Source organism: Stegastes partitus, unplaced genomic scaffold (genome assembly GCF_000690725.1).
Source record: "Stegastes partitus isolate 25-593 unplaced genomic scaffold, Stegastes_partitus-1.0.2 Scaffold1455, whole genome shotgun sequence".
NCBI classification, from domain to species: Eukaryota; Metazoa; Chordata; class Actinopteri; family Pomacentridae; genus Stegastes; species Stegastes partitus.
In genome coordinates, this window is record NW_007579186.1 from 133,349 (window position 1) to 155,261 (window position 21,913).

At 41.7% G+C, this 21,913-nt stretch overlaps 1 protein-coding gene across 1 annotated transcript in view; it reads left to right on the forward strand.

The window, feature by feature from the left end:
• The window catches only part of LOC103370632 (mannosyl-oligosaccharide 1,2-alpha-mannosidase IB-like), a gene marked incomplete at its 3' end in the record, with an annotated part of 99,426 nt that overhangs the window by 35,288 nt on the left and 42,225 nt on the right, over positions 1-21,913 (forward strand). The window contains exon 4 of the mRNA XM_008299752.1: positions 20,180-20,276. Coding sequence (XP_008297974.1) covers positions 20,180-20,276 — 97 coding nt within the window. The remainder of the gene's footprint in view (positions 1-20,179; positions 20,277-21,913) is intronic.

The window sequence follows — 21,913 nt, forward strand, 5'->3', positions numbered from 1 at the left end:
ACAATTTACAATCACCAATTAACCTCAACATGTTTTTGGAGTGTGGGAGGAAGCCGGAGAACCCGGAGAGAACCCACGCTGCACGGGGAGAACATGGAGCTAACCAACTGCCTCACCCTGCTGCCCCCACCTTAAAATGCACTTTAAAAAAAACCATCATAGAAGCTCAGCTATAGAAGAGAATCCACACACAACAGTAGAGGAGCAGATTCCAGAACAGAATGTTAATTAAAAACGCCACCTCTGTGTTTCATATGGACTTGCATGGACCGTTGTCAACCCTGCAGCCGCTGTAGTCTTTCGTGCTCTTTGCAGGACGGTTATGCAGAACTGACAGGCGATTACTGGTAATTACAACGCACGCTGACTGCAGACTTGAAAACAGGAGTCACTCAGATCCTGGCCTGGCGGCCCGCTCTGGCTCGTCGGGAGGCGGCTCATCGTTCGAGGGGCCGACTTGGCTCGCCGCTCGCTCAGCTGTGACTGCAGAGTGAAAAGCAAACGATTAGAGATTTGTGGCCGCCGTTGGATGGACGACGAGTTTCCCTGCAGAGCCGTAGACTGGTGGCTGTAAAGCCCAGATAAATCGATGGCCAAAGCAGTCCTCTTTAAGTGCAATCTAAAAGGCGCCGCTATCCAGATGTATCGGTCCATAAAGAGGCTTCTGATGGAGACGTGGAATCTCTGCAGAGGAGGCGACGAGCGTCCCCTCCTCCATCCTTTGTGCTCCTCTTCCTCCTCCTCCTCCTCCGTGGAGCTTCCTCACCGACCAGCGGCGTTTGGCAGCCGGCCTCGTGTGTTCGCTGCTCACCGGCTTTCTACTGTAAGTGTGCGTTTGTAGCCTCCGGCCTCGGCTGCAGCTCGGCTTTCATCACTCCGTGGCACTCCGTCTCTTTCCCATTCTCCCCACTCGCTCCAGCTTTTCCCTGCTATCTCTGTAATTAACCGTTTCTCTCCTTCTTATCGTCCTTTTCAATTATCGTCCTTGTTTTCAGCTCGCTATCTCTTCCTTTACCGGTAAATCCTGCCTCGCTTTCAACCTGGCCTCCTCCATCATTCGGCGGACCCCACCAGGCTCATGAAATCGTGTGTTTTCGTGAAGGTTTCTGTATTGATTCGCGCCGAACAACGAGCGTTTCTCATCTGCAGTATGTTGTCTGAGTTTAATGGGAAAGGTCGTAAAACCTGGCAAACAGGAAGCGACGTGAACGCTCACCTCTGGGAATGTTCACCTTGATTCATACATGTGAGGATCATATTCGCTGAGCCTTTATTTGTCCCACAGTGGGGAAATTTGCATCGTTACAGCAGCACGTCAGTGGAAAAAGGACCTGTGGCAAGATGGTTGGCTGCATCTGAACACGACCAGTGTCATCCGTTTGTGTGTGTATGTTGTGCGACCATGTGGCGGCATGTGGCATCAAGGTGGCATCTGACAAGCCGCCTCCTCAGTATGAAATTAAACCCATGTGATATGTGCGCTTCCATATGTCGGCGTAGGGGTGGACGATGTAATGAATAAATACATACAAAAATGTGAATAAATACAAAATAAAACCAAAGAAGGTCTTTGCGAACACCTTCTCGAAAAAATGAATTCACTCCTTTACTCTGTCCCGTTGGATTAGTTTTAATCTTGTGACGACATGAAATACAGAAAAATTCACATTTACGTGCTTTTGACGGCTACTTTCGTAATATCTCAACGAAAAGTCAACGCGGGATTTTGTTTTTCATACAAAGTAGGAGCCTCGTGTTGAAGTCAGTGCAGAAATATTCGGTAATTTCAAAACCAGATTGCTCGACAACACTTGGTCCCGCAGAGAGTCGACTGGTATCATCAGAGAGGTGACGTCCTGCTGCTTCTTTTGATATGTGGTGAAATGAAAATGCCTTTTTTTTGAGTTATTGAAATGAGAAGTCAGAGTGTTTGATGTGTCTTCATCATTTCAAAGCCGCGGCGTCGCTCTTTGTTGTGATGCACGTTTGTGCAGTGAGGAGTTCAAACAAGAGTATGGAAATGGTTTCAGAGCTGAACGTAGATTGTAGCTGCGATAAACGCACCAACACCGGTCTGGTTTCAGACGGCGAGAACTTACCTGGATGCAATAAATAGGTGTTATGCTCTACAGCTGAGGAGATGGGATGTATGCTTCAGTGAAACTTACATCCGTCTGGCCTCGTCTGGTTTTTCTAGGCTAATAAAACACCCGACCAGCACTGTACAGTTGAAATCTCTCAAGTTACAACGAATATCTGACAACATGTAACCGTCGAGTCCTTAAATGTTGGACGACCTGGACTTTTAAAAACCTAATTTCCAGAAAGACAGTCTTGTATCCATGGAGTTTATCTTTGTTGTTGGCTAGATAGCACATTTATATTCAACAAAAAAGCAAAATACCACCAGTTTTTCAGGTCACAGTGGGCTTCTGCCACCTGTTATAGGTAAAGGAGTGTAGTTTGAACTCATTTAAACTGCTTTTGAACCTTGTTTTGTCTGGAAACTAGATCAAAAGTTGATTGTCTCAAGTACAAATTATGATTTTTATGAACTATTTTTGGGGGCTGTAGTCATCCAGGTTTATATAAACGTTGGCCTCAGCTTTTAAATATAATCCTGGATCTTGCCACTAAGATTAACACCTGCAGCAAAATGGTTGAAACGCCGCCTTTGATTGCAATTACATCGAAATTAAACCCAATAAGCAGCCTGTATTTGTCACTGGCTAACAAATCACTTTAAATACTAAACACAACAAAAATAGATAATACAAGTTGTTCAAATTTGTAGAATGACAACACAACAGTTGGGGCGACCATTCTGAATCATACCTTCACTCTCCTGAGCTGGAATAACTACAAGCTTTCAGTTATTACTCGACGTGTTACAACAATAAACCACATCGGCAGTGACCAGAAGAATTCAGAGCAATATTTCTTTCAGCTTCCTTGACCGTCCAGAGATGGATGTGCTTTCACCAAAGACATATTGGGCAAAAGTTGTGAGAGAATAAAGTGCCGGAAGAAGGAGCGAAACAGAGAAATTCCACAGATCCCTCAAACCCATTGGCACAAAGTCGTCGTACTTTATGAAACTTTGAGAAACAAATGAACCCATGTATCATCACGGTTCTGCTCTCTGTTGAACTACTTCAAACTCACTTTTCCTTTTTTTGTTGCTCAATAAAGAACATTCGATAAAAAACATTAGAAAACAAGCATGTATAGTTTTCTTCCCTTTTGCTCCTGTTTAATTTCCTTTTTTCGGTGTATAACCGAGGTTGTCATTCGGTGGTTCATCAAATCCCGTTTCTCTCCATGACCTGGCCTCAGATGAAGTTCTCCTCTTTCCTTCCTCAGCTCTTCTCGTAGTATTTCCTTTCAGACACTTTCTCAGTTACTTGATGAATCTAGGGTTACGAGAATATTTTGTCGCAGCCCGAGTCAAGTTCCCGTCATTTTGGCTTTAGACACAGTTCACACAGTTTGAACCTTAAAGTGAATTTCAGTCGACACCTTTTGAAACAGTGATGACGTGGCTTATTGGAAGTTGCTTGATATGTTGTGTTGAAGTGTACGTCACGTCGAGCGCCCTTCCTCGGTTCAATTGCGTTTCCGCTCCATTAGGGGGGTTATTGTTGCTCACACTTTTAGCCGTAATGAGGAGCTATAATGCAGTCGCCTCTTCAGCATCAATACCCCTCGTAAGACGTGTGAACATGACGTCCTCACTGAGCCTTCTGTCTTTGGCAAAACTCTCAACCGCTGAAATATTAAAGGGCTCATGTTGTGTTCACTTTTCAGCAAATTAATGAAAGTCTCTCGGAATTTTTATGTTCATTTGATCCTGACTTGGTGCCACCTCTGGTTTTATCCCCTCAGTGCAGATGTAAATATCGCAGCAGCTGTATTTACCTTCTGTGTGTGGTTTGAGTTTGCCCGACAGTGTTGTGGTCATAAAATCGATTGTTATGCAGCGCTGCAGCTTGAAAATGGTTCTGAGGTGAAGGCTGGTTACCATGTAGTCTTAATGGACTGCATTCTAGCCACTATTTCATACTTGTTCTGCTGTCTGACAACTGAAAGAGAAAAATCTGTAAATGAGAATCGTGAATTTTGCTGTTAAAATGCAGTACATGTGAGCACAGAGAGCAGGAGAGAAGCTAACAGGTGTAAAGAACTGACATCGGCCGTGTTTAGGTTGCAGCTAAGCACAAGGGATGGCGTTGAAACACCACGAAAAACTTTTTGTTGGTTTCAAAACGACCTTAACGCTTACAGACTTCAGCAGAGAACCTGTAGGCATTAGCTAGTGGTTATGCTAGCTTTGTTTGCTGTACAGTGTGCTGCCACTGATGAGATTGCCATCAAACATACAAGATGCTGGCAGTGCATGAAGACTCTCATGTTCACTCTTGCAGCCAACAGCAGAACATTTGGTATGATTTACTCTTGACTGAGATGTTTTGGAGTTAGCAGAAGCAGCTCTAAAAAGTACATAAACCTGAGCTGAGGGCCAGAAATATGCTAATTTATAGGTTGACGACTACGGGTTACCTAGTTTAAAAGTTTTGCTGGTTTGTAAAGCTGGGCGGCCATCAAGCCTAATAAGCATGAGAGCGATTTCAGCTGTAAGCGTCTTCATATCGGACACAGAATTATGTGAAAATGAGAAGGGCTTATTTAGGAATTTGTCTGTTTTAAAATACAGAGAGCAGGAGAGAAGCTAACAGATGTTGGTTGTATTTAGGTTGCAGTTAGACACAACAGACGACGTGTACAGGCGTTTTACTTTCAATAGATCGTTGTCCTGTGGCCATAGCTAACGGCAGCGCTAGCCACTTTAGCTGCACAATGTGCTACCGCTAATGATTTTTGTATTATTGAGGTGACGTTGTCGTCAAAAGTAGAAATAATCCACTGGATGTTCAGGTCCTCAGACGCTGGGGGTGCATGAAGACTCTCGTGTTCACTCTTGGAGCCAACAGCAGAACATTTGGTGTGATTTAGTCTTTCCTGACACAAGTAAACAAGTCTGGCGTGAGCGGGCAGAAATGGGCTCATGTATAGATTGACAACTACTAATCTAGTTTATAATTCTTACTGGTTTGAAGGTGGGTGGCAGTGAGCATCTTCACATTTTCACTTTTCCTTTGACTTTATGAAACATGCAGAAGCCAATTAAAGTGAATCGTCACCATATTGGATCTTCAAATGATCATTCTCAGGAGGTACATGCCAGAACATGCAAGTAAAGTTTTGTTCATACTCTACAGTGTATGTGTCAGTTGTTTGTGCTGAGAACTGATGTCTGGTAGAAGTGCAGCGTTTAACTGTCCTTTACTGAAGTGGTGGACTCAAAGCATCTCCATGGCTTTAACTACTGGACAGCTGTAATGAGCCTCACCAATTAGAGCTCAGGTGATGGAGGGAGGCCGACATTGAAGCTGACGCAGGACAAACTCACTCTACGACTGTTTTCTGTCCCTCTGGGCTGCTGCTGCTGTCACAGTGCTACAGCTCTGTCTCCACGTCGGCCTCTCGTCCAGCCTCCAGCGCAACAGAAAGTCCAAATGGAACCGAGGATGTCAGTGCAGTGTGATTATGTTTGTCTGTACGTCATGAATTAACAGGATGAGCAGCTTTTACCTTCATTAACTGTGTGAAATGGACAATGAGAAAGAAGGAACTTGTATGAAAGAGCATCATAGATCTTCTTTTTATCCTTAAGAGCAAAACAGAAATCGTTTGTCTTTCAGAAACTTTTGTGACTTTTGTGAATTTGCTGAATTGGCCAAAGAGCGAGATGGAAGAGATGGAAGAGTTCTGGGCTTCTGTCTATAAATTATGGGCCTTATTAGTAAAAAGATCTTCAGCTCCATCAATCAATCAATCACACTTTATTTATGCAGCGTTTTTCATACAGATGAGATGTGACACAATAAAACAAGCAAAGGCATCATGTTATAAATGAAAGACCAAAAAACAAACAAACAAACAAACAAAAAACAACAGGGATTGAGGAAATGAGGCAACACCAGATGAAACAAAATAAAATAAACTATAAAATAAATAAATAAATTAAATAAATAAATAAAGTAAAATAAAATATAAAATAAAGTAAATTAAACAGAATTAAACACATTTTTAAAAAAAGATAAATAATTAAATGCATATAAATATCTATTATTAAAACATGCAGAGGTTGAGGGCAAAATAGAAGCAATTCATCAAAGCAGACGAAGAAGATTATTTAAAAAATTAAAATAAAAAAGTAATTTAAAAAAATTAAACAAATAAAGAACAATACATCAAATAGACCAAAAGTATGTAAATAGTTCAGTAAATACAGAAATAAAATAAATGAAGTTCATTGTAAGGAGAGTAATAAATGCGTAAACTCCATCAAGTCAATTCAAAGTCTGTCGTTTGATGAGTGTTTTGTGATTTGTTGCTGTTTAAATGGAATTAATTTAAAACGGTTTGTGACTCCTCAAACACCCACAAACCTCCATCAGCAATCAGAACCGTGGATCAGACCGACTGTTTTCTGCCCCGCTCTGGAGGCGGCTGCAATCAGAGCCGATCCAAACACAACACTCGGAGCTCTCTGACTCACAATTAAAAGTTTCCACTCACCCGTCACTCCGAGCGTTTCATTATGAGGCCGTTACGGCTTCGGTCGCAGCTTTTTAAACTTAGTGAGGATAAAAATCGGCTTGGTTTTGTGATTATTGAATTACATTTTCACTTATAACCTTGGCTTCCAGATACTGAATGATTAAAGTCCCCATTTTAGAAAATTTGTGCTGCATTTGAGTTTGCAATTACACTCTTGTTGTATGTTTTATTTAAATCCAGTTCACCTTTTTAAATTTACTGGCAGTGCTCTTTAGCCCCTCCATCAACCCCCTGTACCTCAGGCAGGTTTGGGGTGTTGTTTGTTTGTTTTTCAATCCCTGTGGGCTCATTTTTCACTCCACAACCCGGTTAGAAGTAGGCAGGAGCTAAACATGTCTTCTATATGATATGACAAAGTGATAAACCAACCGTAGAAACAGGAAAAAAGACTTTCTTTATGCAAAAACTTAAAAAACGTGAATCAACATGTAGAGCAGCAGGTGTCCGCTGGTGTTACCAACAACAACAACAACACAAACAGCTTCTGCATGCTGTGGTGCTTTTTTTTTTACTACATTAAAGTTGTTTTCGTCTCATATCTGCAGAGTTCCTGCAGTTCAGCTCAGTTCAACCTGAACATGTGTGAATTCTTCTCATGTGACTCTAACTGCTGAGTCACTAACAGGAGACTTCAGAATTAGTTTTATTTTTTTTATAGATTGTGGTTGTAAAATACTAAATTGTGCTAATTTTAAAATGAGATACGTAGAATAAAGTTGATTGATTTAGATTTCTTTGGTCAGGACGGCATGTTGGAGACTTTCTGAGGGTAAAAACGTGACTATTCTTTCTGTTTTGAAAGTTTCTGACTGATGAATTATGTAATTTTGCCAAATTTTTTAAAGAACTGAATGCCTTTTCAACCCATCGGTGGGTTTTGGGGTGCAGCAGGTTGAAGCGTTGGATTGTTAAACCAGAATCGTTTCTAGTGAAGAGCAGCAGAAGTTTGGTTGATTTGTAGAGAAAACCGCTGACAGAAAACCTGATCTCTTGTGTTTTTTTTAACATACATTTTTACGATCATGTTTAGATATTAATAAGTATTTCAACACCAAACTAACTTTTAGGTTAAAAGCGTTGAAATGTGTAGTTTTCTGTGAAGCCTTCTCTACAGATCATGTGATTTATTTGCCAACATAAACATTTAGCGTGCGATGCTTTACGGCGGTGCTTCACGTTGTCAGCGCTTTGTGGCGGTGCCGGTCGGGCTCGTCGTGCCAGAGTTAAAACAATCAATATTCTACAGAACAGGGATGGGAGCCATCAGCTAAGTGCTGGACTGGTGTGTTCGTGGACGGAGCTCCTGGCTTCTGGCTGGAGTGCAGATGATGAACTGAGCGTCTATAGGTGGACGCTGCCGCTCTGCACAGGTTGTTGACGTTTAGCCGGCGAGTGTGTTTACTTGCATGTGTCAGCGTTACCGTCTCTGATCCGTGCACGAGCACCCACGTGCACGAGCACCCAGTTGCACGAGCATGGGACTCTCTGGAATACAGATGTGCGGCGTGTAATCCATCTCCGGAGCCGGAGATGAACGCAGCACACAGAACAGAAGAGCTCAGACGAGAGTGTCCCAGAGTGTGTTGGATCAGAACCACACACTGCACCTTTAAATGGAGCAGGTCGATGACTCAGCAGTTACCGTGCCCGGCGCTTTCTCACACAACACATTTCCTTTTTCTTTTTCTCTTTCTTTTCCTTTTTTAAAATGAACAACAAAGCAGTGATGCTGAAAGATCTCCTCTGGTGAGAATGATGAAGGAACTATGAGGACGGTGCAGCAGGATCCACGCTGCAGGAAACGTGGGATCATTCATATGTTAAGGATGAATTATCATAAATACATCAATAAATTCATCTGTTCATTGGTTTAATGTGAACATTCTGTCTGTTGGTTAAACCGATGTCACATCAGGGAAACTGATTTGGAGTAAATTTAGATTAATTGTGAGTAATTTTGCACAAACTCTGCATTATGTTGGACAGGCTTTGAGTCATTTTTGACAATTTTTAGTCACTTTGGACAAAAACGTATTTTTTTCGCTAAGATTTTTGTCATTTTAGGAGAATTATGGTCATTTTTGACACATTTTTAGTCATTCTATACATTTTTTTATTTAGAATTTTGGGAAAAAATTATTGTGCACAGATTTTGATCAAGTCTTTACATATTTTGCATTATTTTGGACATACTTTGAGTCATTTCGGACTCGTTTTAGTCATTTTGGACGACAACATATGATTTGTTTTTACAAGATTTGTAGCATTCTGGGAAAATTTTTGTCATTTTGGACTGATTTCGAGTGAATCTTTACAGATTTTGCATTATGTTGGACAAACTTTGAGTCCTTTTAGACAATTTTCTAATATGTGTGAGTTTTGATAAGATTTGTGTCACTTTGGGAAAGAATCACTCATTTTGGGCAAATTTTGAGCAAGTCTATAAATTTAGCATTATGTTTTTTCATCTTTTTTAGACAAATTTTTACGAATTTGGACATGTTTTAGTCATTTTGGATTAATGGTGAGGTTCTTATGAGTCTGATTGTGTATTTTGTAGTGCTTTGTCATATTTATTCTATATGTTTTTAACTTCTTATATTTGTGTTTTTGTTTATTTTAGTTCTCTTCTGCTTCCCTGCTTATTTTAAAGTCTTTTTAAAAAAAAGTTAAATTGGGTTATAATTGCATTTTTTAGAAGTTCTTGGCTTATCCAAAAGTCTTAAACCACATCGTCTAACACATTGCCTTGGTGCCCACCCCACTACAGGATGCTTGAACAGCTCCAGCTGAAGGTTTTATGTGTTGACTGGTTGGAGGTTCAAGTCCCAGCCACACTGAGACGGCTGTGCCCTTGAGCAGAGCCCTCAGCTCTGTCTGGGATGCTGCACTCTGACCTCCAGACATGTTAAGAAATGTGAAATAACAATTACGTCAGCTGGATCGATAAAGAATTAGCTAAAAGTGGCTTCATGGAGCTGCTCATTGTCTTCTGGAGAAACAGCCGCTGCTGATTGAGGAATTGGCAGAATTGACGGGAGTCGTTTGCGCTGGCTTAACCATATTGTGAGCCCCCCACCGTTCTGAGCGCTTAGCTGGAGAGCCCATTTAAAAACAGCCTATCTCGACTCTTTTACTGCCTCAATTTCATGGAGAATTTATTGCCACCCTCCGCTTAAGTGCCATGAATGTATTTACTGCGAGAAGCAATTCAGATGTCACAGTCTCGCCACCCTCGTGCATCTTCTGTAAGGCCCTCCGCTAAGCCCGGATGGGAAAACCTCCACGGGGGCCGAGCTGGAAGGAGATGAGAGAGATGAGGGCAGGCGGACGGCTGCTCTAAATCAGTCAAACTGACTCTGGAGGTCACCGGGCAGCACATAACTCCAGCTCAGCTCCCCAAACCTCCAGAAGCTTGTCATTGTGTCCTGCTTCTGTGGGGAGCTAAGCTGGCTTTTTTTTTTTTTACTTTTTTTTTTTCTCTCCTTCAAATAATTGCAGAAGTGGCGGCCTTGGTTGCAGCTGCTGGCTAGAAAAAGGGATTTATGAATATTTCTGTGCCCCGTGGTTATCCGCGTCCGCACGTCGTAATTGTGTTTGCGTGAAACATGAAGGATAACGGCGCCGGAATCGCCGCTGTCGGTCCTCTGGGGAGGAGGCGGCCGAGGGCAGGTTGTGTTCTGGAGCAGCCTGTGAAGGTCGCAGCTTCCAGTACGCTGGTTTTGACATGAACTCAGAGGCCAAGTCGGAAAAGTCGATTTATATGGTTGTATATAGAGTAGGAATTATGGATAAACCGACTGTTGGTTGGTTGTCGTGGCCGATGTTTAACATTTGTCTGATTATCTGTATTTTTATTAATAAATTAGATGCTGTACTTTGGTTCTGATGCAGCCTCCTCTCTCCGTCTTTGGTCTCAGAAATGTTTTTCAAAGAGAAATTGTCAAAAAAAAAAGCTGAACAAGAAACACAAACCAGGAAGTTAGCTCCTCTCACAGTGGCTAATGCTACGCTAACGGCTAAATTAACCTGAAACAGAGTCTGTTTCCGTTTTGAAAAATAATCCTGAGTCGCTTTGGAGAAGTTTAGAGTCATTTTAGAGAATTTTTGGCAATTTCGTCTGATATGAAGTCACTTTGGAAACATTTTTGTCGGTCGATTCCACACAAACAGAGCAGAGCGTCCTGATTTAATCACTCCAGTTCCTATTTTACTTTGGAAACGTCTGGAGTCACTTTTTGTCAAGTTTTAAGTCATTTTGGACCATTCTTGAGCCGTTTTGAAAAAAAAAAATCTTGAGTCGCTTTGGAGAAATTTAGAATCATTTTAGAGAATTTTAAGTCATTTTAGAGAATGTCTTTAACTGTTTTGAAGATTTTTTTGAACCACTTTGGGAAAGTGTTTAATCATTTTGGAGACTTTTGAATGACTTTGGAAACAATTTGAGTCATTTTTGTCAGATTTGAAGCCATTTTGGACAAATTGTTCAACCGTTTTGAAAAAAATCTAAAGTCGCTTTAAAGAAGTTTTCAGTCATTTTAGAAAATTTTAACTCATTTGGTGTAATTTGAAGGTATGCTGGAGACATTTTTGTCAGTCGATCCCACATAGACAGAGCAAAAAGTCCAAATTGAACTTGTCCTGTTTGTGTTTTACAGAATTCAGAGAATTCTGAGTCACTTTGGAAACATTTGGAGCCACTTTTTGAAGTTTTAAGTCATTTTGGACCATTCTTTTGAAAAAAATCTGAGTCACTTTGGGGAAGTTTTGAATAATTTTAGGGAATTTTAAGTCATGCTGGAAACATAAACCAAATAAAGTATGCAAGAACGTCCTTTGCACTAGTTCAGAATTTCGATTGTAGATTCTTGAACATAATAAAAGCACACGTGTCAAAGTTCAGTCTGCACCTTTAACTCCTTTCAGACGTTTCTGAACCTCCGGAACACAAACAAGTCTTTTTCGAGGGCAGGTCGAATAAATTAATCAAACGAGAAACGCCGCTGCTTTGCCCCCCAAAAAAACAAAAACCAGCCCCGGCACCATATTGGAGACTTCACTTTCCACTCTGGAGCTCATCAGTTGATGGCGGGCGGGCGGGAGGAGGGAGGAGAGGTTTTTAATCTCCCTCAGACTCTGACCTTAATAACACCGGGCCACTCCTGGGCCGCCAGCGCCTTCCACAGCGAGCTCCAGTGTATAATGTTGCCTGATTAATAAGTTTACGGTGGAAACGTGGAGGATATAAGCCGCAGAAGTAGCAGCAATAATAAACATCGACAGTTTCCCCCAATCCTCCCGGGTACTGAGTAAGACCAGGCCCGGTTTATTGAGTCCTCAGACGCTGGTACCGGATGTGATTGTCGGGTCCAATTGAAACAGCTGTAGGATCACCTCCAGACGTTGTAAATGCCCTGACCCTGGAATAAAAATGAACATAAGTCATGAAAACAGCCATGAGATTGTGTCTGTCTCTGAGGCTAGCTTCGGCTAACGCGTTCTTCATCCTGCACATTCAAAAGATGTTCGTGAATTTAAGGAAACATGTTCATAGGAAGGGAAGTCATGAGTCATACAGAGAGCAGACAGTCAGAAGAATACATATTCTCGCTTGTTTTTCTCTTGTGGTGGTCAAAAAATAAAAAAGTACCATCCAGTATTCAGAATAAACCATCATGTAGCATTTAGCTGAAGCATCTTTAGCCTGCTCTAAAATATTCCACATGTTTTCTTTCTTATTTTAACCCATTTCAAACCCTTCATTTCTAAAACTTTTCCTCCTTGCATCATCTCACGGTTTCAATTTTTCGGCAAAACGTGGCGACAAAAACTTACATTTGACGTCGTGTCAGCAGGTATTTGACTGAATAACAGATATGTAAAGGTACTGAGAAGATGTGATCAGTAGAGAGGTACGTGTTATATATTTGTGAGGGATTATAATGTTCCAGCCTCACAAGCAGCTGCCACAGAAAAAAGCATGAATCATATATAAAAGAACAGACAGTGTTGGTCTGTTTTACTTATTATAAAGATACATATTCTCGCTTGTTTGTCTCTTCCAGTGGTCAAAAAATAAAAATAATACCCTCCGTTATTTAGAGCGTTCTGTTCTTTAACCTGTTTCACACACTTTCTTTCTTATTTTAATCTTTTCCCTTCATTTCTAAAACTTTTCCTCCTTGCGTTTCAACTTTTCTGTCTGCTGCAGAGAACAAGCGACACAAAAACCACATTTGACGGCGTTTCGACAAAGTTAACGCTGTTTATTTCTGAAGTAGTTTGTGCCTCGGGCGCTGCTCGGACAAAGAATCAGGACGGGTGCTGATGAGGCAGGACTCCCCTGAGTTAGACTCACGAAAACATTCATCTAAGTTTTCGTAAAGGCAAGACGCCATCATAAACTCAATTAAAGGACCCAGGCTGCCTGTTTGTTGACAGTATAGGAGCACATGCATCTGCAGATTGTTTAGGTTGGGCTTTGGAGTCAAAAACAGGTATTTTACTCGACAGAATAATGAAAAAGAAGCTAATGAAGAGATGCGAGTAGCGGAGAATCGTGTGTCGTGTGTTTGTGGAGGATCACGGTGAATGAAGCGAGCAGCTGCCACACCGGAGACGCAACAGAACAGCCTGTGTTTGTGTGTCGGGGTTCAACAGACTCTCTTCTTCCTGCATCACGAGCTGCCGTTGGTCTCCGGTGATCTCCCACATACAGTAAATCAGGGAAGGAACCCACTGACAGTCGAACCACCAGCTGAAGCTCGGCGGGGGGCGCGGTGGTGAAGCAGAGGGAAGTCGAGGGATATCGGATGGGAACCTTTGACTCGATGTGGCTGGAACAACTGCGGATACCTTTTTTGCTCGGGGCGAGTGATTCGTATTCGTTTCAGCTTGAAGACGGCGTTTGATATTCTGTCGTATGAAACCGGAGTCGGTGGCGGCTGCCGTGTTTTTCCTCGCCGGCTTGGAAGACGTTTAAAGCGAGAAAGCTTTCCTCAAGACGATTCTGTTGTGCTTTTTGAGTCGTGTAGGACATTTGTGAGGCGGTTCTTGACAAAGAAATAAACATGTTGTCCAGTAAAGGATTAAAAAAAAAAAGTCTGACCTGACCTCTAAACATTTGAGCCACAATCAAAGCTGTTGAGTGAAACCAGTCTTCAGAAATTCTTTTGCACAAGTTGAGCCGTGAATTGTTCCCTTATTTCTACCAAAAGTAACCCTGACACGTGAATGGTACCTCAAGGAAGGTAGATGATTTTAAAAGAGTCGTATAATATGATGTAAAACCAAACCGGTGGGATTAATCACAGCTGGGTCATAATGTCTTTGGCACTCGGGGGTTTTCGTTCTGCCTCAGAATGGGCCTCTTGGGGGCGACTAAGCTTGACAGTAAAGATGATTAGTGTGCGTAAAGAGAGTTTGTGTTGCGTTCTGTGATAGAAATCTCATTTTTCTGACCAGTTAAGTAACAGAAGTGTGAATTATTCTGGAGTAAATCAAAAGCAAATGAACAAAACTGGTTAAAAAATTAAATTCTTCTCATTCCTGTCAACATTTTTTGTGACGATGTTCGGCTCGATTTGATAGAAATACAGACTGATGCAGCTTTAATGTTCCTGTTTGGTTCTGTGCCTCTTCCTGTCGACGTGGTTCTGCTCTAATTACAGAATAAACCAGCCACTTGGGCCGATGCAAACCAGCTTTTCCCCCCCAATCCTTTTCCACGTGGCTCCCAAGATGCTGCGATGGCAAAGCGGTAGCTGTCGGAATCAATCACAGAATTTTGCGGCTTAATGCCCAATTAGTATTCCAAGGTCCTTTAAATAAGCAGTTTGTCAACATCGCGGAGCGCCTCGCGGTGTAGCGCTTGTCCTTGGCATATGGGCCAATCAAAATTTGATGAAGCGTCCAATCAACACGTATCAGGGGGGGAGTCAGCCAACGCAAGCAGTGTCCATGTCACGGTGTGTATTAATTTGATTTATAATCCTCGGTGCGTGCATGCGGTGCGTCATGGAAAGCCGCGAGGCCAAGAACACAATGAAACTCCTGGCCCTTGTCTTTATTAGCTTGGCTGCCTGCCTGCTCCAAGGAGAGAGAAAGTTGGAAGAGGCTCTGGATGCCCATCCCCGAACGGTGGCATGAAGCAGGCAGTTACTCAGGCAGGGAAATGGCATGAGGAGAGGAACGAGGAGGCCGACCAGCACATAGACCGACACCGGGTTACTTCCTGGTGGGTTATAGTGTCGACTGTCGCAGGTTTTCTTTCATCCTGAGCTGTTGGAGATTGAACAACAGTTCAAAAAAAGCTGCACAAGACCAGATAAAGGGTTTGAAAGTTTGTGTATGGTTCATTCCAAATCGAAAAAAGGTTGGACACTTTTTTTTCCCCCACGAATGCCGATACAAAAAGACCCTCTGCTGCAAAACCTGCAATAAACAAGTGCTCGTACATTCAGTTCATGTGGCAGCAGTTTGATTAAAGCTAATATTGTTTTGTGCACAAATGCATATTATGTCAAATTAGTTTAGCCTGTTTTCATTAGGGGTTGTAATTAATTCCAGTGTAACTCGTCGACCTAATGGTGCGGTTGACGGAGTTCATAAATGGTGCGGGTGTCAGTTCATAAAAAATGTAGAAGTGTTGTGCAAAGCCTTTTTGTGAGTCTATTAATTTATTACTAAATTTAAGCCTTAAACCCCAAAACCCACCAGTTGCTTTGAAAGCCAGAAAAATAATCAAATCCAAAATTAACATCATGAAATTTATTTAAAATCACTTCATTCTAGATGTCTCAGCTGAAAAAAAATGCCAAAAATTAATTGTTTGTGCCAGATTTGTGTAAAAACACACAAAACAAAGAAATTATACGCTTCTAGGCCCAGCTGAAAAGTCACAAGGGAGCATTCGGCTGAACTGCAGGCAGAGATTACGCAGATCAGAGAGGAGACGAATTAAAGAGATTGAAAGCAAAATAAAACTTACTGGGCAATGAAATAAATGCAGCATAGCTCAGAACCAGAGAACAGAGGAACCAGTTGTTGGAGATACATCCAGCATAGTGGAACATCTTTCTACATGATGGTGGAACATCTTTCTACAGCTGATGGTGGAACATCTTTCTACATCTGATGGTGGAACATCTTTCTGGAGTTGATGTGCAGATGGAAAAACATGTCGTTTCTGAAAGTTCTAAAAATGTAGGTAGTCAAATGTCTACAGTATGTAGAGTCACTATTTTTCCCAGTTTTGGGAGCATTTAGTTTATTTTTTCTCTAACTCTAACCACAGTTACAAGAATGTCACAGTTATACGACAGTAATGTTGTATACTAAATTAAAAAGGAGACATCCTCATATACACTGAGAAAATGTAGTATTTTAAGTAGTTTTTCTGTTATTTTTGCCACTTTTGGGAAGTACTGTTTACAAATGGTCACTCGTTGCTTTCGTACTGTTTTCAAAAAGCGAAAGTGCAGAAATCACCCAGAAAAAAAGCCAAAGTGATCTCAGTATGAACGACTGTGCTGGTCCGATGTCATCGCCGACGACAACTCGGTCGCTTTGTCAACATCAAGATCATCAGTGAAATGATATGATAAGGTTGAGCCACGCAGAGACAGACGAGAGGCCGGCAGATGGGCAGATAGGAATCGCTGCCAGGTCGAGAGCCGAGTCGACATGCATCCACACGACCACACGATGACTGACGCGACCACATAGACGCGAAATGTGCTTTCCTCAGGTTGTCGGTGCCACTCGAGCGAGGGGCTGTGGAGGCAGGAAAAAACAAAAAGGGGGGGTTTTTGAAATTGAAAGCGAGCGGCGGCGCTTCAGTAAAAGCCGGCTCTATTCTCTATTCCTTCCCCGTCATCTTCTCTGTTTGCCCCGGAGCGCCTCTTCTCAGCATCAGCCTCCGTGTCAGGGCTCATCTCACAATCTCCTGCTCTTTTTTATCCTCCTTCCTCCCGGAGCTCGGCTCTCGCAGCCGCCTTTCAAAGGTCACGCGGAGAATACAGTCTTATTTTGTTTCTATCTGCTAGACAAACGTCTACATGTAGAAGGAGGGTCGGCAACGTAAAGACGGCAGCAGATGTTGGTACGATGGTGAACCGGCTCGCTGCATGTTTTTATCAAACAGTAACATGCTGTTGTGTACACGCGTGTGTGTGTCATCATGTGAACAAAACATCCTTCAAAGTAGTTTGTTTTTTCTAGGAACTTGCAAAGCATTTTCTTAACTCTTCACCATGATGGACCCTTTAGAGGCAAAATATGAAGGCCTTGATGTTAAACTAGACTAAATTAGAGAACTAGAGAATGTTCTATGACTTTCTTCAGAGTCAGAAGTTTCCATCCATCTCCTCAGTATCTGCTAGCGTTGCCTTTAAACTCTATGACTTGGGTCAAACGTTCTGGGTTTCCTTCCACAAGCTTCTCACAACAGTCTGATGAGTTCTGGTCCATTCCTCCTGACAGAACTGGTGGAACTGAGTCAGGTTTGTTGGTCTCCTTGCTCCACTGATGTTCTCCAGGATGGAGATCAGGGCTTTGTGATGTCCACTCCACAACACTGACTCTGTTGTCCTGAAGCCTCTCTGTAGCTAATCTGGCGCTATGCTGAGGGTCATTGTCCATCTGAAGACCCATTAGTGTCCAAGCTGTAACTTCCTGCTGATGTCTGGAGATGTTGCTCCAATACCTCCACATCATGTTCTTTCCTCATGATGCCATCTATTGTGTGAAGGTCACCAGTCCCTCCACAGCATGATGCTGCCACCCCCGTGCTCCACAGCTGGGATGGTGTTCTCAGGATGTTTCCATGTTGTTGCCTCCAGTTAGCTCACATGTTGGCTGCATGGATGCATAGAAATCAGAGTCTTAAAAAGCTTGTGAAAAGAGCCGTGGATGAGAGGCCTGAATGTAGATGAAGATGTTAATATCAGTATTCGTTACAGATATGTGCAACGTGTAGAGACAGTGTTTAAAGAGGAGCAAATGTTGGTGTGATAGAAGTGTTTTTCCAGTTTGTCATTTCGTCGATCTTGCTTTTTCTTTTAATGTGCTAAGCATTTTCCCAACTCTTCACCCTGATTTACCCTTTAGAGGCGAGATATTAAGGCCTTGACCACATTAATATGGATGCTTTCACCCTCTGTCCACACAAACAAAAACTCAAAGTGACTGAAAAAAGAAAAAAAGAGAGTTTGTCCATTCTGCAGACTTTAGAAGTGCAGATGCAGAAGCTTTTGCACGCTGGTGAAGCCTCTTAGATGCCAAGTTAGGTTGTAAACTTACTATATATCCTCGTATATAACTGCCATTGTTGTTATTTCATGTCTACAAGCCAATAGGACGCATATAAATCTAAGTGTTAGGAAGCTTTTTTGGACAACTCTGTGGATGAGAGGCCCAAATGTGGATGAAATATGAATTACAACAGATAGTGTTTGAAGAGGAGCAAATGTCAGTGTGATAGAAAACCAGTTGGAATTGTGTTTTTCCAGCTGTAACATGTTGAAAAAAAACCCTGTCATTTAGTCGATTGTGCAGATTTGAAAAGCTTTTGCATCAATGCAAAGTTAAATTACCGTAACGGAAAGAAACCGGTTTATAGACATATATATATATATATATCCTCCATTGTTGTCTTATGTTTACAAGCCGACATGGATTCCTATAAATCAGAGTTTTAGGAAGTTTTTAAAAAAGAATCAGTGGATGAGAGGCCTGAATGCAGATTATCTGTGACCAACGTAGAACGTGTCCACCAAACAATTAACTGCTGAGCGACTAATTAATGCTGCTGCTCTGGTGTGGAGACTGATTTAAGATGGAAAAGAAATCAATGAGCTCAACGAAACATTTGTTTTTTTTAATATCCGATGAGCTCACCTGCAGCGCGTTGGGATTGTGTCTGAGTGTTTAATCTGGGACCACATGCTGTCATTTTTTATTCATGGTGATGATTTGAACACTGCATTTATTTGCACGTTTCTGTAACAACTCGACTAATTCAAGCAACAACAGCTGCAACCGAAACCGCATTAGCATCTGAAGTTAGTCGGTCTTGTGCATTTAAACACGTTTGTGGTGCCGTCTAGCAAAGGCAGCGGCATTTTTATCCTTTAGTTGAACAGTTATCTACAGCCTTTGTATATTTGCGCACCAAAACCACCATAAATCCAGTTAATCTGTTATTTCCTGAACCTAGTTACTAAATCTCACTGCTATGCTATTTTTTTAAAAAGTCACCATCTCCTGGATTTGCCGATATCCTCTTTTCACCACGTCTATTCATTTTTTAGTGCGTCCTGAAACCAGGAATACTGTAAAGCAGCAACAAAGCCATGTAGATATGGCACCACGTTAATAACTCGCTCTGAACGTACATTGTGCCGTAGTGAACCCATAAAATATTATAAAACCTCACAAATGGAAGTTCAGCAAAAGAGAAAAAACATTTGTGCCACCTGAAGTCCCAATGACGCCTCAGACAACATAGAAAATCTGGAAACGTGCAGTTATTTTCATTCATCTTGATAATTTGATCACTTCTGTTCTTCACTGAATTTATTTGCAGGTTTCTGTAACAACTCGACTAATTCCTGCAACAACAGCTGCAACCGAAACCACACATTTAAACAAAATGTGAATAATTCGTCCACTGACTGGCGTTTCTGGTGCCGTCCAGCAAAGGCAGCAACATTTTTATCATTTAGTTGAACAATTATCGACATTCTTTGTATATTTCTGCACCAAAACCACCATAAATCCAGATGATTTGTCATTTAAACACAAACTATACTTGGTTTACTGGTAGTGCACCACTCTGAAACACACACTGGGTGTTTTTAATGTAATTTTCCATCTTTTTCCGGCATTGATGCTTCAAAAAAAAAGCTCGAAAACGTTGGATCACATGCAGTTGTTTTCATTCATCTGGATGATTTAAACACTTCTGTTCTTCACTGAATTTATTTGCGGGTTTCTGTAACAACTCGACTAATTCCTGCAACAACAGCTGCAACCGAAACCACGTGTTTAAACAAAATGTGAATAATTCGTAGACTGACTGGCGTTTCCGTTTTGTCGTTGAATAGCTATCTATATTCCTCGTATGTTTGTTCACCAAATCCACCATTAATGCAGAGAATTTCTTATTTCTTTCACTTGGTTTTCTGGCCAAACCACTCTAGAATAAACACTGTGGCTCTTTTTAATGTAATTTTCCATCTTTTTCCGGCATTGATGCTTTAAAAAAAAGCTAGAAAATGTTGGATCACATTACTTTTATTCACTTCTGTTCTGCGCTGAATCCATTTGCGGGTTTCTGTAACAGCTCGACTAATTCCTGCAACAACAGCTGCAACCGAAACCACATCAGCAGCCGAATCCAGACCCGATCGTGGTTTTGCGGCGCTGTGAGCTGCAGCGTCTGCGGCTCCTGGTTGCGCCTCCCCTCCTCTGACGTGCCGTTTTGTTTCTGCAGATGATGAAGCATGCGTGGGACAGCTACCGGCAGTACGGCTGGGGTCACAACGAGCTGAAGCCCCTCGCCAAGAAGGGACACTCCACCAACATCTTCGGTAAGCCAGACAGAAAGCCCGCCGGCACTCCGCTCGCACATGGACGCACACACACTCCGTCCCGCTCACACTCACACTCTTAAACACACTCACTTCTTAACGTTTCTTCCTACTGGTGGACAAGGTTTGTGTGATGACGCCTCCGGCTGGACGCGTATCACTTTGGAGGGAGTGTTTGTGGACAGAAGCAGAGAACAGACGTCACTGGAAAACCAGAGATGAAATCAGAAGAACCGCTGATATCAGTGTTTAAATCTCAGCAAAAAAAGCCAAAAAGTTTTTAATGAAAATGTCTCTAATTTAATGCAAACAGCCCCATTTCTAGCTGGATGTGTTCAAGTTATCACTCAGTAGAACGTGAGCTTGTTCGTTCAGTGGAGTTTCTCATTATTTGTAGATTTTTGCAGCTTCTGTCTTTTCAGGAGACGTTTGAACGACTCCGACCAGGAACCAGTGACTTGACGTTGTGCTTAACTCCAGGATTTTTCACAATAAAACACTCATTTTACACATAAAAGTGTTTAATAGCAGCTTAAACTTTTAATATCTGAACTTTTCGGACACAAAAAGAGCTTTTAATTTGATGTAACTTACTTGTTAGTGAGCAGTTGCTTATTACAGAGGAACTGTTGTATTTATTTAAAGTTGCATCTCTTTTATTTTGACATTTGAGCGATTTTTCTGGCTCTACAGTTGGGTTTAGCTGCTAGTTTGCAGTTGCTTTTCAGAGCTTCTCTACTTAAAACAATCCCAGAAACGTGACAGTGAACCAAAATGGTGAAGCTGTGACATGAAGCGCACCATAAATTTCACAAAAACAGATAATTATCAGTTTGTTTGTGACTTTACAGGATTTTTATCACTGTTCTCACATTGTAATTTGATGAATAAACATCATAAAAATATAAATTGCAGCTGCTTTAAACAAAAATAATGACAATTTTAACCATCAGTTGCCTAATTTCTGTCAAATCGCTGCATCGTTGTGACATTTATTGTGGTTCACAGCAATGTGAGACTTTACCTCCGCAAAAAGGAATATTTACCCGACTCTGAATTCTGATCTGGCTGAAGCGCTACTGTGAACATGACATTAACGTATTTTAGGTGTAATCCTGAGAGAAAACTTCCTCGTCGATGAATCTGAAATTTAAATTTGTACCAGTCGACAAGCCTCAGAGTGAGAAATAGTTTAACAGTCATGTTTGAGAGCCATTTTGAAACGTTTATCACTTTGTTTTTTTAAATGCTGCTGAAGTTTGTGGCACTTTATCCTTCAAAATATGACAATAACTCACTAAGTAAGCGATTACAATCCCTCTCAGGTTCCCTCTGCTGCCAGTTTCCTCAATCTTATTTCGATTTTCCAGATCAATGTGCTGCTTTTATAAGATGTGATCCGTCTCTGTGGTTTCCCAGCTAGCGGCGGCTAGCGTCGTAGCTAGCATCTTTAGCGAAACAGTTAATCAGTCTTTAACAAAACTCGAGTGATGTGTCGACTGACTGACGTTTCTGCTGCTGTCTGGCAAAGGTGGCAACGGTTTTATCGTTTAGTTCAATAATTATCTGCATCCGTTACATATTTGTGCACCAAAACCACCGTTAGTCCAGATTATCTTACTTCCTGGACCTACGTA